Genomic DNA, 17,138 nt, shown 5'->3' with positions numbered 1-17,138 from the left:
CGACCTGAAGGTTGCGGGTTTAATCCCTCGCGTGGTTACTGGGGGGTAACAGATGACTGGGGAAGGCAATGGCAAACCACCCTGCAGGAACAGTCTGCCAAGAAAACCTTAGGAGTCAGTCATGACTCGGTGCTTGCACCAGGGGACTTTACCTTTACCTTTTGGCATAGCAAAGCTTCATATAAAGACTAAAATGGTTATCAATGCAACCAAAAATATGATTTGACACCTACATTTTTAGATTTAGGAGCCAAAGGTGCCCAAGTGATATATATTTATTTTTTAGTCTGGAGTCCTACATAAGCTCCAGCTCTTACTGATCCCTGTAGTAAACAAGAAACCACTCTGGACTATGACTTCCACTGAATATTCAGCATTGACTGACTAGAGCGGTAGCTGTGCAGTGTCCTCCATGCTTGTCCTAACCTTCTCTATACTCTTTCTTCTCTCCTTTTACCATTCTTTCCCTACTGTGACAGTAATAAAGTCTTGGCTGGAATGAGAACTATTTACACAGATTTGCACAACTTCGGCATGCCATACCTTTAAGCAGAACTGTAGGCCCCTAAGGGTCAGCACTTTTTTTCTTTTTGGACTGTTCTTTCATTGTCAGTCATCTGGTCTAAGGTTTTTTTTTGTTTTTTTTTCATGGCTTTGCTTATGTAAGCATATAAAGCCTTGTAAACCAGTTTAGGATTAAAGACTAGTGGAATATATTTGCTTTTTGGAGTAGTCCATTCAAAAACTATACCTGACGCAGACGGTTATTCCCATCTAAGACAGTTACCGCATACCCAAAGAATATGCCTTAACTGACAGGTTTGAGTCTCGGAATTGGGACCCACATCTGTCTCTAGAACCCTGTCCTGCCACATCCAGGCTTGGAGAGGTGTCCGGATTTGCAGAAAAGGCTTAGCACCCTGTACTACTACGCTGTCTGCGTATCTCTCATAGAAGTGAATGGAAGGTATGTAAAGAGCCTAGCACAGCGAGTTATGTTTTTGCATCTCACAAGTTACGGAAACAGCATAGCTCGCTTTACTACACTGCTTACATAATTCCCATTCACGCCTTACAGCCTGGATGCAGCGGCCAGTGAGATGGAGTGAAATCGGAATGGGGTCCGTCTAGAGAGATAAAAGCTGATTGCTTATTGCTAATCTTATTGTTAAGGGGCCCTTCCAATAAGTATGAAGTAAGAAAAACTTTTTATTAGTTAAAGGGGTTATACCAAAATAGACTTTTATCTCCTATCTATAGGAAAGGTGATAAACGTCTGCTAGGTGGGGTCTTCTGAAACCCTCACCAATCCCAAAAACAAGAGTTCCGTATGCCCCTCTTTTTGTCACTGCGAGCTCACTGCACCCACCTACAGTGACATGGAGATTGAATGGACCAGTGGTCACACATCCTCAGCGCCGCTCCATTCATTTCAGTGGAGCTTATGGAAACAGACAAGTACAAGCGCTCAGCTATTTCCAACACTCCTATTGGAGATGAATGGAGCAATACACTCAGCATTTGTGACTTCTGCTTCATTCAATCACCTTCTCATTGCAGGAAGTACAGTGAGCCCACAGTGAGGAGAAGAGTTGTGGCTCCTGTGACTCTCTTCATACTAGTCTTCCTTCGTCTGCACTGGCTCTTGTTAGGTTTGGTTCCCTCTGCTGTCAGTATGTCAGATTGGTGGTCCTCACTGTTGATGGTTGACATTGGACTTGATTGACAGTCCAACGCTACCCATTGACAACGAGCTGTGGGGACGTCGCTAGACCTAAGAAGTGCCCTTCCAGATGAACAGAGGAATGGAAATAGAGTCAGCCCTACTAATTTTATTCTGTGACAAGTCCTCCTTTAAAGGATTGTCTTATGACTAACACCTATCTATATGCCCCATTATGACATATGGATTTCGTAGAGGGTAGTTCTGACCAAGGACCTGTGACCCAGAGCATAAATCTGCTAATTAATAGTAAGTTGGGATGACCTGGCAACTAGGCTGATATGTGGTGGGCCTTTCATTGATGGTCAGCGGCTGCCAGACTCATGACAACCAGGTTATTCCTGAAGGTGGTTGTATTTACAGTGGGTTCAGCTGCAATGTTCTCGGGATTGTTTTCCCAACCAGTAGTGACATATTTTTCCTTCTATAAGCATGACCCTAAAAGTGGCCTTGGTTTAAAGGAGTCCACTGAGAGCATATAGCACTCTCCCAGAAAAATAGCCAAATATTGAAAAACCTCTTCGTGAAACCATTTGTTTACCTTAAAAACCTATTTCTCTTCACTCTCTGATAGCGGAGAATAAGTCACCGCCTCGCCCGTGTGGACTAAATCATTCGGACTCTCTAAATAGAAGTGATCGGATAGATGCTGTCACACCGACACTGGGGAGCAGTAACAACCAACTAAATGCTTCATTTTTGCAAGTATATATTCCCGATTACTCTGTGAGAGCCGTTACTGACATGCAGTTTGTCAAGGTAATATATCTCTTGTATATTATCAGAGAATGCTTTTCTATTGTGTTGTCATTTAATGCTGTCGGCGGTCACACACAAGTGTTACGTAGAACTGTTTGAGTTCGTAAAGCCATACAAATGGTTTTATATGAAAGCATCAGATATTAATTAGATGGAGGGACATAAAGAAGTAGATAGGATGGGCAGAGTAGAAGATGGTGATAGCTGGATGTACTGAAAATTAACAAGGAAAGAGAGGGGTGGAAGAGAGCCTATAACCAGGAGGGGATAGTTGTGGTAGATGTGGGAATAGTTTTTTACAGGAATGCATAGAGGGATAGTATAGTAAGGGAATAGATAAAAGCATAGTTGGGGGGATTAAACCAATCGTGGCAGTTAACCTTTTAATTGTTGCTATCAATTCCAGTAGTGGCATTTAAATGTCATGATTGATCTGGATTTCAATGTCGTGAACGGTCTGGTAAGGGGCAAACGTTTAGTTAGATAAGGAAATAGATCAAGTGGAACAGTGAGGTGGAGTGGCAGAATGCATAGAGGAACTCCTTGGATGGAATAATAAGTAGTGCACCTGCTGGCTGGAAAGATGGGTAGGGGGACTAGTGAGTGGAGGAAAGAGGGTAGGGGGACTAGCGAGTGGAGGAAAGAGGGTAGGGGGACTAGCGAGTGGAGGAAAGAGGGTAGGGGGACTAGCGAGTGGAGGAAAGAGGGTAAGGGGACTAGCGGGTGGAGGAAAGAGGGTAGGGGGACTAGCGGGTGGAGGAAAGAGGGTAGGGGGACTAGCGGGTGGAGGAAAGAGGGTAGGGGGACTAGCGGGTAGAGGAAAGAGGGTAGGGGGACTAGCGGGTAGAGGAAAGAGGGTAGGGGGACTAGCGAGTGGAGGAAAGAGGGTAGGGGGACTAGCGAGTGGAGGAAAGAGGGTAGGGGGACTAGCGAGTGGAGGAAAGAGGGTAGGGGGACTAGCGAGTGGAGGAAAGAGGGTAGGGGGACTAGCGAGTGGAGGAAAGAGGGTAGGGGGACTAGCGAGTGGAGGAAAGAGGGTAGGGGGACTAGCGAGTGGAGGAAAGAGGGTAGGGGGACTAGCGAGTGGAGGAAAGAGGGTAGGGGGACTAGCGAGTGGAGGAAAGAGGGTAGGGGGACTAGCGAGTGGAGGAAAGTGGGTAGGGGGACTAGCGAGTGGAGGAAAGTGGGTAGGGGGACTAGCGAGTGGAGGAAAGTGGGTAGGGGGACTAGCGAGTGGAGGAAAGTGGGTAGGGGGACTAGCGAGTGGAGGAAAGTGGGTAGGGGGACTAGCGAGTGGAGGAAAGTGGGTAGGGGGACTAGCGAGTGGAGGAAAGTGGGTAGGGGGACTAGCGAGTGGAGGAAAGTGGGTAGGGGGACTAGCGAGTGGAGGAAAGTGGGTAGGGGGACTAGCGAGTGGAGGAAAGTGGGTAGGGGGACTAGCGAGTGGAGGAAAGTGGGTAGGGGGACTAGCGAGTGGAGGAAAGTGGGTAGGGGGACTAGCGAGTGGAGGAAAGTGGGTAGGGGGACTAGCGAGTGGAGGAAAGTGGGTAGGGGGACTAGCGAGTGGAGGAAAGTGGGTAGGGGGACTAGCGAGTGGAGGAAAGTGGGTAGGGGGACTAGCGAGTGGAGGAAAGTGGGTAAGGGGACTAGCGAGTGGAGGAAAGTGGGTAGGGGGACTAGCGAGTGGAGGAAAGTGGGTAGGGGGACTAGCGAGTGGAGGAAAGTGGGTAGGGGGACTAGCGAGTGGAGGAAAGAGGGCAGGGAGACTAGCGAGTGGAAGAAAGTGGGTAGGGGGACTAGCGAGTGGAGGAAAGTGGGTAGGGGGACTAGTGAGTGGAGGTAGGGGGACTAGTGAGTGGAGGAAAGAGGGTAGGGGGACTAGTGAGTAGAGGAAAGAGGGTAGGGGGACTAGCGAGTGGAGGAAAGAGGGTAGGGGGGGACTAGCGAGTGGAGGAAAGAGGGTAGGGGGACTAGCGGGTAGAGGAAAGGGGGTAGTGGGACTAGTGAGTGGAGGTAGGGGGACTACTGAGTGAAGGAAAGAGGGTAGGGGGACTAGCGAGTGGAGGAAAGAGGAAAGGGGGACTAGCGAGTGGAGGAAAGAGGGTAGGGGGACTAGCGAGTGGAGGAAAGTGGATAGGGGGACTAGCCAGTGGAGGAAAGAGGGTAGGGGGACTAGTTAGTGGAGGAAAGAGGGCTGGGGGACTAGTGAGTGGAGGTAGGGGGACTAGTGAGTGGAGGAAAGAGGGTAGGGGGACTAGCGAGTGAAGGAAAGAGGGTAGGGGGACTAGTGAGTGGAGGTAGAGGGTCTAGTGAGTGGAGGAAAGAGGGTAGGGGGACTAGTGAGTAGAGGAAAGAGGGTAGGGGGACTAGCGAGTGGAGGAAAGAGGGTAGGGGGACTAGCGAGTGAAGGAAAGAGGGTAGGGGGACTAGCGAGTGGAGGAAAGAGGGTAGGGGGACTAGCGAGTGGAGGAAAGAGGGTAGGGGGACTAGCGAGTGGAGGAAAGAGGGTAGGGGGACTAGCGAGTGGAGGAAAGAGGGTAGGGGGACTAGCGAGTGAAGGAAAGAGGGTAGGGGGACTAGCGAGTGGAGGAAAGAGGGTAGGGGGACTAGCGAGTGGAGGAAAGAGGGTAGGGGGACTAGCGAGTGGAGGAAAGAGGGTAGGGGGACTAGCGGGTAGAGGAAAGGGGGTAGTGGGACTAGTGAGTGGAGGTAGGGGGACTACTGAGTGGAGGAAAGAGGGTAGGGGGACTAGCGAGTGGAGGAAAGAGGAAAGGGGGACTAGCGAGTGGAGGAAAGAGGGTAGGGGGACTAGCGAGTGGAGGAAAGTGGATAGGGGGACTAGCCAGTGGAGGAAAGAGGGTAGGGGGACTAGTTAGTGGAGGAAAGAGGGCTGGGGGACTAGTGAGTGGAGGTAGGGGGACTAGTGAGTGGAGGAAAGAGGGTAGGGGGACTAGCGAGTGAAGGAAAGAGGGTAGGGGGACTAGTGAGTGGAGGTAGAGGGTCTAGTGAGTGGAGGAAAGAGGGTAGGGGGACTAGTGAGTAGAGGAAAGAGGGTAGGGGGACTAGCGAGTGGAGGAAAGAGGGTAGGGGGACTAGCGAGTGAAGGAAAGAGGGTAGGGGGACTAGCGAGTGGAGGAAAGAGGGTAGGGGGACTAGCGAGTGGAGGAAAGAGGGTAGGGGGACTAGCGAGTGGAGGAAAGAGGGTAGGGGGACTAGCGAGTGGAGGAAAGAGGGTAGGGGGACTAGCGAGTGGAGGAAAGAGGGTAGGGGGACTAGCGAGTGGAGGAAAGAGGGTAGGGGGACTAGCGAGTGGAGGAAAGAGGGTAGGGGGACTAGCGAGTGGAGGAAAGAGGGTAGGGGGACTAGCGAGTGGAGGAAAGAGGGTAGGGGGACTAGCGAGTGGAGGAAAGAGGGTAGGGGGACTAGCGAGTGGAGGAAAGTGGGTAGGGGGACTAGCGAGTGGAGGAAAGTGGGTAGGGGGACTAGCGAGTGGAGGAAAGTGGGTAGGGGGACTAGCGAGTGGAGGAAAGTGGGTAGGGGGACTAGCGAGTGGAGGAAAGTGGGTAGGGGGACTAGCGAGTGGAGGAAAGTGGGTAGGGGGACTAGCGAGTGGAGGAAAGTGGGTAGGGGGACTAGCGAGTGGAGGAAAGTGGGTAGGGGGACTAGCGAGTGGAGGAAAGTGGGTAGGGGGACTAGCGAGTGGAGGAAAGTGGGTAGGGGGACTAGCGAGTGGAGGAAAGTGGGTAGGGGGACTAGCGAGTGGAGGAAAGTGGGTAGGGGGACTAGCGAGTGGAGGAAAGTGGGTAGGGGGACTAGCGAGTGGAGGAAAGTGGGTAGGGGGACTAGCGAGTGGAGGAAAGTGGGTAGGGGGACTAGCGAGTGGAGGAAAGTGGGTAAGGGGACTAGCGAGTGGAGGAAAGTGGGTAGGGGGACTAGCGAGTGGAGGAAAGTGGGTAGGGGGACTAGCGAGTGGAGGAAAGTGGGTAGGGGGACTAGCGAGTGGAGGAAAGAGGGCAGGGAGACTAGCGAGTGGAAGAAAGTGGGTAGGGGGACTAGCGAGTGGAGGAAAGTGGGTAGGGGGACTAGTGAGTGGAGGTAGGGGGACTAGTGAGTGGAGGAAAGAGGGTAGGGGGACTAGTGAGTAGAGGAAAGAGGGTAGGGGGACTAGCGAGTGGAGGAAAGAGGGTAGGGGGGGACTAGCGAGTGGAGGAAAGAGGGTAGGGGGACTAGCGGGTAGAGGAAAGGGGGTAGTGGGACTAGTGAGTGGAGGTAGGGGGACTACTGAGTGGAGGAAAGAGGGTAGGGGGACTAGCGAGTGGAGGAAAGAGGAAAGGGGGACTAGCGAGTGGAGGAAAGAGGGTAGGGGGACTAGCGAGTGGAGGAAAGTGGATAGGGGGACTAGCCAGTGGAGGAAAGAGGGTAGGGGGACTAGTTAGTGGAGGAAAGAGGGCTGGGGGACTAGTGAGTGGAGGTAGGGGGACTAGTGAGTGGAGGAAAGAGGGTAGGGGGACTAGCGAGTGAAGGAAAGAGGGTAGGGGGACTAGTGAGTGGAGGTAGAGGGTCTAGTGAGTGGAGGAAAGAGGGTAGGGGGACTAGTGAGTAGAGGAAAGAGGGTAGGGGGACTAGCGAGTGGAGGAAAGAGGGTAGGGGGACTAGCGAGTGAAGGAAAGAGGGTAGGGGGACTAGCGAGTGGAGGAAAGAGGGTAGGGGGACTAGCGAGTGGAGGAAAGAGGGTAGGGGGACTAGCGAGTGGAGGAAAGAGGGTAGGGGGACTAGCGAGTGGAGGAAAGAGGGTAGGGGGACTAGCGAGTGAAGGAAAGAGGGTAGGGGGACTAGCGAGTGGAGGAAAGAGGGTAGGGGGACTAGCGAGTGGAGGAAAGAGGGTAGGGGGACTAGCGAGTGGAGGAAAGAGGGTAGGGGGACTAGCGGGTAGAGGAAAGGGGGTAGTGGGACTAGTGAGTGGAGGTAGGGGGACTACTGAGTGGAGGAAAGAGGGTAGGGGGACTAGCGAGTGGAGGAAAGAGGAAAGGGGGACTAGCGAGTGGAGGAAAGAGGGTAGGGGGACTAGCGAGTGGAGGAAAGTGGATAGGGGGACTAGCCAGTGGAGGAAAGAGGGTAGGGGGACTAGTTAGTGGAGGAAAGAGGGCTGGGGGACTAGTGAGTGGAGGTAGGGGGACTAGTGAGTGGAGGAAAGAGGGTAGGGGGACTAGCGAGTGAAGGAAAGAGGGTAGGGGGACTAGTGAGTGGAGGTAGAGGGTCTAGTGAGTGGAGGAAAGAGGGTAGGGGGACTAGTGAGTAGAGGAAAGAGGGTAGGGGGACTAGCGAGTGGAGGAAAGAGGGTAGGGGGACTAGCGAGTGAAGGAAAGAGGGTAGGGGGACTAGCGAGTGGAGGAAAGAGGGTAGGGGGACTAGCGAGTGGAGGAAAGAGGGTAGGGGGACTAGCGAGTGGAGGAAAGAGGGTAGGGGGACTAGCGAGTGGAGGAAAGAGGGTAGGGGGACTAGCGAGTGAAGGAAAGAGGGTAGGGGGACTAGCGAGTGGAGGAAAGAGGGTAGGGGGACTAGCGAGTGGAGGAAAGAGGGTAGGGGGACTAGCGAGTGGAGGAAAGAGGGTAGGGGGACTAGCGAGTGGAGGAAAGAGGGTAGGGGGACTAGCGAGTGGAGGAAAGAGGGTAGGGGGACTAGCGAGTGGAGGAAAGAGGGTAGGGGGACTAGCGAGTGGAGGAAAGAGGGAAGGGGGACTAGCGGGTGGAGGAAAGAGGGTAGGGGGACTAGCGGGTGGAGGAAAGAGGGTAGGGGGACTAGCGGGTGGAGGAAAGAGGGTAGGGGGACTAGCGAGTAGAGGAAAGAGGGTAGGGGGACTAGCGAGTGGAGGAAAGAGGGTAGGGGGACTAGCGAGTGGAGGAAAGAGGGTAGGGGGACTAGCGAGTGGAGGAAAGAGGGTAGGGGGACTAGCGAGTGGAGGAAAGAGGGTAGGGGGACTAGCGAGTGGAGGAAAGAGGGTAGGGGGACTAGCGAGTGGAGGAAAGAGGGTAGGGGGACTAGCGAGTGGAGGTAGGGGGACTAGTGAGTGGAGGAAAGAGGGTAGGGGGACTAGTGAGTTGAGGAAAGAGGGTAGGGGGACTAGCGAGTGGAGGAAAGAGGGTAGGGGGGGACTAGCGAGTGGAGGAAAGAGGGTAGGGGGACTAGCGGGTGGAGGAAAGGGGGTAGTGGGACTAGTGAGTGGAGGTAGGGGGACTACTGAGTGGAGGAAAGAGGGTAGGGGGACTAGCGAGTGGAGGAAAGAGGAAAGGGGGACTAGCGAGTGGAGGAAAGAGGGTAGGGGGACTAGCGAGTGGAGGAAAGTGGATAGGGGGACTAGCCAGTGGAGGAAAGAGGGTAGGGGGACTAGTTAGTGGAGGAAAGAGGGCTGGGGGACTAGTGAGTGGAGGTAGGGGGACTAGTGAGTGGAGGAAAGAGGGTAGGGGGACTAGCGAGTGGAGGAAAGAGGGTAGGGGGACTAGTGAGTGGAGGTAGAGGGTCTAGTGAGTGGAGGAAAGAGGGTAGGGGGACTAGTGAGTAGAGGAAAGAGGGTAGGGGGACTAGCGAGTGGAGGAAAGAGGGTAGGGGGACTAGCGAGTGAAGGAAAGAGGGTAGGGGGACTAGCGAGTGGAGGAAAGAGGGTAGGGGGACTAGCGAGTGGAGGAAAGAGGGTAGGGGGACTAGCGAGTGGAGGAAAGAGGGTAGGGGGACTAGCGAGTGGAGGAAAGAGGGTAGGGGGACTAGCGAGTGGAGGAAAGAGGGAAGGGGGACTAGCGGGTGGAGGAAAGAGGGTAGGGGGACTAGCGGGTGGAGGAAAGAGGGTAGGGGGACTAGCGGGTGGAGGAAAGAGGGTAGGGGGACTAGCGAGTAGAGGAAAGAGGGTAGGGGGACTAGCGAGTGGAGGAAAGAGGGTAGGGGGACTAGCGAGTGGAGGAAAGAGGGTAGGGGGACTAGCGAGTGGAGGAAAGAGGGTAGGGGGACTAGCGAGTGGAGGAAAGAGGGTAGGGGGACTAGCGAGTGGAGGAAAGAGGGTAGGGGGACTAGCGAGTGGAGGAAAGAGGGTAGGGGGACTAGCGAGTGGAGGTAGGGGGACTAGTGAGTGGAGGAAAGAGGGTAGGGGGACTAGTGAGTTGAGGAAAGAGGGTAGGGGGACTAGCGAGTGGAGGAAAGAGGGTAGGGGGGGACTAGCGAGTGGAGGAAAGAGGGTAGGGGGACTAGCGGGTGGAGGAAAGGGGGTAGTGGGACTAGTGAGTGGAGGTAGGGGGACTACTGAGTGGAGGAAAGAGGGTAGGGGGACTAGCGAGTGGAGGAAAGAGGAAAGGGGGACTAGCGAGTGGAGGAAAGAGGGTAGGGGGACTAGCGAGTGGAGGAAAGTGGATAGGGGGACTAGCCAGTGGAGGAAAGAGGGTAGGGGGACTAGTTAGTGGAGGAAAGAGGGCTGGGGGACTAGTGAGTGGAGGTAGGGGGACTAGTGAGTGGAGGAAAGAGGGTAGGGGGACTAGCGAGTGGAGGAAAGAGGGTAGGGGGACTAGTGAGTGGAGGTAGAGGGTCTAGTGAGTGGAGGAAAGAGGGTAGGGGGACTAGTGAGTAGAGGAAAGAGGGTAGGGGGACTAGCGAGTGGAGGAAAGAGGGTAGGGGGACTAGCGAGTGAAGGAAAGAGGGTAGGGGGACTAGCGAGTGGAGGAAAGAGGGTAGGGGGACTAGCGAGTGGAGGAAAGAGGGTAGGGGGACTAGCGAGTGGAGGAAAGAGGGTAGGGGGACTAGCGAGTGGAGGAAAGAGGGTAGGGGGACTAGCGAGTGAAGGAAAGAGGGTAGGGGGACTAGCGAGTGGAGGAAAGAGGGTAGGGGGACTAGCGAGTGGAGGAAAGAGGGTAGGGGGACTAGCGAGTGGAGGAAAGAGGGTAGGGGGACTAGCGAGTGGAGGAAAGAGGGTAGGGGGACTAGCGAGTGGAGGAAAGAGGGTAGGGGGACTAGCGAGTGGAGGAAAGAGGGTAGGGGGACTAGCGAGTGGAGGAAAGAGGGTAGGGGGACTAGCGAGTGGAGGAAAGAGGGTAGGGGGACTAGCGAGTGGAGGAAAGAGGGAAGGGGGACTAGCGAGTGGAGGAAAGAGGGTAGGGGGACTAGCGAGTGGAGGAAAGAGGGTAGGGGGACTAGCGAGTGGAGGAAAGAGGGTAGGGGGACTAGCGAGTGGAGGAAAGAGGGTAGGGGGACTAGCGAGTGGAGGAAAGAGGGTAGGGGGACTAGCGAGTGGAGGAAAGAGGGTAGGGGGACTAGCGAGTGGAGGAAAGAGAGTAGGGGGACTAGCGGGTGGAGGAAAGAGGGTAGTGGGACTAGTGAGTGGAGGTAGGGGGACTACTGAGTGGAGGAAAGAGGGTAGGGGGACTAGCGAGTGGAGGAAAGAGGAAAGGGGGACTAGCGAGTGGTGGAAAGAGGGTAGTGGGACTAGTGAGTGGAGGTAGGGGGACTACTGAGTGGAGGAAAGAGGGTAGGGGGACTAGCGAGTGGAGGAAAGAGGAAAGGGGGACTAGCGAGTGGAGGAAAGAGGGTAGGGGGACTAGCGAGTGGAGGAAAGAGGGTAGGGGGACTAGCGAGTGGAGGAAAGTGGGTAGGGGGACTAGCGAGTGGAGGAAAGTGGGTAGGGGGACTAGCGAGTGGAGGAAAGAGGGTAGGGGGACTAGCGAGTGGAGGAAAGAGGGTAGGGGGACTAGCGAGTGGAGGAAAGAGGGTAGGGGGACTAGTTAGTGGAGGAAAGAGGGCTGGGGGACTAGTGAGTGGAGGTAGGGGGACTAGTGAGTGGAGGAAAGAGGGTAGGGGGACTAGCGAGTGGAGGAAAGAGGGTAGGGGGACTAGCGAGTGGAGGAAAGAGGGTAGGGGGACTAGTGAGTGGAGGAAAGAGGGTAGGGGGACTAGTGAGTGGAGGAAAGAGGGTAGGGGGACTAGTGAGTGGAGGAAAGAGGGTAGGGGGACTAGTGAGTGGAGGAAAGAGGGTAGGGGGACTAGCGAGTAGAGGAAAGAGGGTAGGGGGACTAGCGAGTGGAGGAAAGAGGGTAGGGGGACTAGCGAGTGGAGGAAAGAGGGTAGGGGGACTAGCGAGTGGAGGAAAGAGGGTAGGGGGACTAGCGAGTGGAGGAAAGAGGGTAGGGGGACTAGCGAGTGGAGGAAAGAGGGTAGGGGGACTAGCGAGTGGAGGAAAGAGGGTAGGGGGACTAGCGAGTGGAGGAAAGAGGGAAGGGGGACTAGCGAGTGGAGGAAAGAGGGAAGGGGGACTAGCGAGTGGAGGAAAGTGGGTAGGGGGACTAGCGAGTGGAGGAAAGTGGGTAGGGGGACTAGCGAGTGGAGGAAAGTGGGTAGGGGGACTAGCGAGTGGAGGAAAGTGGGTAGGGGGACTAGCGAGTGGAGGAAAGTGGGTAGGGGGACTAGCGAGTGGAGGAAAGTGGGTAGGGGGACTAGCGAGTGGAGGAAAGTGGGTAGGGGGACTAGCGAGTGGAGGAAAGTGGGTAAGGGGACTAGCGAGTGGAGGAAAGTGGGTAAGGGGACTAGCGAGTGGAGGAAAGTGGGTAGGGGGACTAGCGAGTGGAGGAAAGTGGGTAGGGGGACTAGCGAGTGGAGGAAAGTGGGTAGGGGGACTAGCGAGTGGAGGAAAGTGGGTAGGGGGACTAGCGAGTGGAGGAAAGTGGGTAGGGGGACTAGCGAGTGGAGGAAAGTGGGCAGGGGGACTAGCGAGTGGAGGAAAGTGGGTAGGGGGACTAGCGAGTGGAAGAAAGTGGGTAGGGGGACTAGCGAGTGGAGGAAAGTGGGTAGGGGGACTAGTGAGTGGAGGTAGGGGGACTAGTGAGTGGAGGAAAGAGGGTAGGGGGACTAGTGAGTGGAGGAAAGAGGGTAGGGGGGGACTAGCGAGTGGAGGAAAGAGGGTAGGGGGACTAGTGAGTGGAGGTAGGGGGACTAGTGAGTGGAGGAAAGAGGGTAGGGGGACTAGTGAGTAGAGGAAAGAGGGTAGGGGGACTAGCGAGTGGAGGAAAGAGGGTAGGGGGGGACTAGCGAGTGGAGGAAAGAGGGTAGGGGGACTAGCGGGTGGAGGAAAGGGGGTAGTGGGACTAGTGAGTGGAGGTAGGGGGACTACTGAGTGGAGGAAAGAGGGTAGGGGGACTAGCGAGTGGAGGAAAGAGGAAAGGGGGACTAGCGAGTGGAGGAAAGAGGGTAGGGGGACTAGCGAGTGGAGGAATGAGGGTAGGGGGACTAGCGAGTGGAGGAAAGAGGGTAGGGGGACTAGTTAGTGGAGGAAAGAGGGCTGGGGGACTAGTGAGTGGAGGTAGGGGGACTAGTGAGTGGAGGAAAGAGGGTAGGGGGACTAGCGAGTGGAGGAAAGAGGGTAGGGGGACTAGTGAGTGGAGGTAGGGGGACTAGTGAGTGGAGGTAGGGGGACTAGTGAGTGGAGGAAAGAGGGTAGGGGGACTAGTGAGTAGAGGAAAGAGGGTAGGGGGACTAGCGAGTGGAGGAAAGAGGGTAGGGGGACTAGCGAGTGGAGGAAAGAGGGTAGGGGGACTAGCGAGTGGAGGAAAGAGGGTAGGGGGACTAGCGAGTGGAGGAAAGAGGGTAGGGGGACTAGCGAGTGGAGGAAAGAGGGTAGGGGGACTAGCGAGTGGAGGAAAGAGGGTAGGGGGACTAGCGAGTGGAGGAAAGAGGGTAGGGGGACTAGCGAGTGGAGGAAAGAGGGTAGGGGGACTAGCGAGTGGAGGAAAGAGGGTAGGGGGACTAGCGAGTGGAGGAAAGAGGGTAGGGGGACTAGCGAGTGGAGGAAAGAGGGTAGGGGGACTAGCGAGTGGAGGAAAGAGGGTAGGGGGACTAGCGAGTGGAGGAAAGAGGGTAGGGGGACTAGCGAGTGGAGGAAAGAGGGTAGGGGGACTAGCGAGTGGAGGAAAGAGGGTAGGGGGACTAGCGAGTGGAGGAAAGAGGGTAGGGGGACTAGCGAGTGGAGGAAAGAGGGTAGGGGGACTAGCGAGTGGAGGAAAGAGGGTAGGGGGACTAGCGAGTGGAGGAAAGAGGGTAGGGGGACTAGCGAGTAGAGGAAAGAGGGTAGGGGGACTAGCGAGTGGAGGAAAGAGGGTAGGGGGACTAGCGAGTGGAGGAAAGAGGGTAGGGGGACTAGCGGGTGGAGGAAAGAGGAAAGGGGGACTAGCGAGTGGAGGAAAGAGGGTAGTGGGACTAGTGAGTGGAGGTAGGGGGACTACTGAGTGGAGGAAAGAGGGTAGGGGGACTAGCGAGTGGAGGAAAGAGGAAAGGGGGACTAGCGAGTGGAGGAAAGAGGGTAGTGGGACTAGTGAGTGGAGGTAGGGGGACTACTGAGTGGAGGAAAGAGGGTAGGGGGACTAGCGAGTGGAGGAAAGAGGAAAGGGGGACTAGCGAGTGGAGGAAAGAGGGTAGGGGGACTAGCGAGTGGAGGAAAGAGGGTAGGGGGACTAGCGAGTGGAGGAAAGAGGGTAGGGGGACTAGTTAGTGGAGGAAAGAGGGCTGGGGGACTAGTGAGTGGAGGTAGGGGGACTAGTGAGTGGAGGAAAGAGGGTAGGGGGACTAGCGAGTGGAGGAAAGAGGGTAGGGGGACTAGTGAGTGGAGGAAAGAGGGTAGGGGGACTAGTGAGTGGAGGAAAGAGGGTAGGGGGACTAGCGAGTGGAGGAAAGAGGGTAGGGGGACTAGCGAGTGGAGGAAAGAGGGTAGGGGGACTAGCGAGTGGAGGAAAGAGGGTAGGGGGACTAGCGAGTGGAGGAAAGAGGGTAGGGGGACTAGCGAGTGGAGGAAAGAGGGTAGGGGGACTAGCGAGTGGAGGAAAGAGGGTAGGGGGACTAGCGAGTGGAGGAAAGAGGGTAGGGGGACTAGCGAGTGGAGGAAAGAGGGTAGGGGGACTAGCGAGTGGAGGAAAGAGGGTAGGGGGACTAGCGAGTGGAGGAAAGAGGGAAGGGGGACTAGCGAGTGGAGGAAAGAGGGTAGGGGGACTAGCGAGTGGAGGAAAGAGGGTAGGGGGACTAGCGAGTGGAGGAAAGAGGGTAGGGGGACTAGCGAGTGGAGGAAAGAGGGTAGGGGGACTAGCGAGTGGAGGAAAGAGGGTAGGGGGACTAGCGAGTGGAGGAAAGAGGGTAGGGGGACTAGCGAGTGGAGGAAAGAGGGTAGGGGGACTAGCGAGTGGAGGAAAGAGGGTAGGGGGACTAGTGAGTGGAGGAAAAAAACACGGCATGTCCTAATTTGGGTCGGATTCTGTGCGTGTAGATTCCAATACAAGTGAATGGACGTGTTTTTTCACGCAGTACATCCGCGGTGCAGCTGCGGATGAAGGCACTGGTTGCTATGACATTAGAGGAAGTAGGCGTGGTAGGAGACTGCAGGTTTTTCCGCGCGTTTTTTCCGCAGCACATCCGCATATATCCGCGCGTGATTTTTCACGCATCCGCACCTATCCGCAAGCACATTTAGGTGCCATACGCAGGTCTCCTGTGCGTGAAAATCCGCTGGCGTAATCCGGAACGCTCGTGTGCAGGCGGCCTTAGAAGTCAGTTTGCCGAAATATCAATATTTAAGACAACAATATATATTTTATTTAGTTTGATTTGAAATCTCCAATACATGATTGTGGTGGGATGTTATTTTCATCATTCCTTTTACTGATCTCTTTTCTTGTATTTTTTTTTTTACCTGCACAATAGATTACAAGACAGCAGTACCAAAATGCCCTAATGGCTTCACGAATGGACAAAACCCCACAATCCTCAGACAGTGAAAATACTAAAATTGAAATGACTCTAACAGAGCTGCATGACGGTTTAGCCGACGAAACCGCAAATCTGCTAAATGAACAGAACTGTGTTTCACACAATAAGTCCAATCACAGTATGCACAACGAAGGGCCCATCTGACCCAGCGTCACACAGCTTGCTAAAATTCAGGACTATCTTCACTCCATACTCCAGCTTCATTCCTGGATTCCTGTCTCTGCGACCGAAAACACGTACGTGCGCCTGCCACGTATCATCCAGCATCCTGAGACCAAAGATTCTGAACCAAGCAGTGACAGGAACTGATGAGCTTACCATGAAAGCAGGGGAGACGTAATAAGATAGGGATTGATGTATGAGACCAAAAATGATAGTCCTCGAACACAGCTATTTGGAAAGAAATGTATTTTTCTTCTCGTCCCACTTTTTGAAATTCACTTCAGTTTTATTGCAGTTTTTGTATTACTCAAATATTTCCTGTTATAAATATGAACCCCTACAGTGGTCATAGGGGGTCATGAGTAAGAATTTCCTGCCTATACGGTATATGCTAATAGTTTTGGAAGAGGTTGTTAACTCAAAAGCTATTACAGTGATGATGATGGAATAATTCTCAAAACAATATGACATTACAACTAAAAGAATGCTACAATGAAAGTGCTCAAAAGTTTATGTATACCTATAGAAAATATAATATAAATTATTTTTTTTAGATAATATATAGTTTTTTTTCTATTAAATAAGGCAACATTTGCCACTTCTGACAAACCTACTGGAGTTCCCGACGTAGAATATGTGACCTGATGCAGTCCAGACGATGAGCAGCTTTTTGTTAAAACCTTGAGAAAGGTGCGGATATAGAAGGTGGCCGGATTTACAACCCAAATGTTGTCACATTCAACTTGCCAAACAGCACTCCAAATTAAAATTTCACAATGTAGTAATTCGGCTGATTTCAATATATCTGCTACATTCTTTTAGTCCAATACTAAATGTCCAATAATTTCTGGTTTTCCAGGATTAGAAAAGAGGGTGTACTTCCATTCTTTTCCATTGGCATTGTGTGGTTATTGCACTCCGTCTCCATTGAAGCAGTTGGTGCCTAAATGCAATGTCAAGCCATTGGACAAGAGCGGCAGTGTTTCTGGAGAAAAAAAAAGTAATCTCTATTTTTTTTTTTCTGGAAAATTCCTTTAAGACTAAAGAAGTAATTGGTCTTTGCCACATTTGGAGCATGTTTCTATAGATAATTACCTTGAGACAATTGGCTCATGTTGACCACATCTATTGACAATTGATTGGGTTTGGAGATTTACACCGCCATATTAATTTATGTTCCTAACCTATGATGAATTTTGATTCACATATTACATTGGGTGTGTTTAAATATCTGTAGGCATGTTGTGGGCTAAACCAATGTCCATGAGAACATAGTCCATTGACTAGGATCAAGTACCTCTTATGAATTCATCAGGTCTTATGACTAACCTCACTGACCCTAGCGAGCTACTGTGGTTCCTAGCAAATATTCGTTACTTTAGTCTCTCTCATGAAGTGAATGCAACCGATAGCTGCAGCATTGAATCATCACTTCACCATTTGTGGTTGTTTATTGGAGGGATTGGATAACCAATGCCTCGCCTCCAGTCAACAGAAACGGTCACGTGATTGGTACCAGTAACATTTGTGGCCGATCTCCCAACCACAAACGGCAGAGTGATACACTCAGTGCCCCCGCTATTGGCTGTAGTCTTTTCGTGAGACAGGCTATACATGCTAGGCCAGCTTTCAGAATGGGTTTATTCAATGTTTGCCAACAGGTGATCCGTTTGCACAAAATACTGACTTTTATAAGAATCTGACCGCATTGTCGATG

The 17,138-nt window shown here is 53.4% G+C and overlaps 1 protein-coding gene across 2 annotated transcripts in view; it reads left to right on the top strand.

Moving 5' to 3' along the window:
• The window catches only part of CNNM2 (cyclin and CBS domain divalent metal cation transport mediator 2), a 108,729-nt gene extending 92,324 nt beyond the window's left edge, over positions 1-16,405 (top strand). For both annotated transcript variants that reach the window (XM_066600908.1, XM_066600907.1), the window contains 2 exons: positions 2,298-2,482; positions 15,194-16,405. In XM_066600908.1, the coding sequence (XP_066457005.1) occupies positions 2,298-2,482; positions 15,194-15,403 (395 nt within the window). In that variant the 3' untranslated portion in view covers positions 15,404-16,405. The remainder of the gene's footprint in view (positions 1-2,297; positions 2,483-15,193) is intronic.
• Positions 16,406-17,138: the final 733 nt, after the last annotated feature.

Source organism: Eleutherodactylus coqui, chromosome 4 (genome assembly GCF_035609145.1).
Source record: "Eleutherodactylus coqui strain aEleCoq1 chromosome 4, aEleCoq1.hap1, whole genome shotgun sequence".
Taxonomy (NCBI): domain Eukaryota; kingdom Metazoa; phylum Chordata; class Amphibia; order Anura; family Eleutherodactylidae; genus Eleutherodactylus; species Eleutherodactylus coqui.
This window is presented reverse-complemented; position numbering and strand designations above follow the sequence as displayed.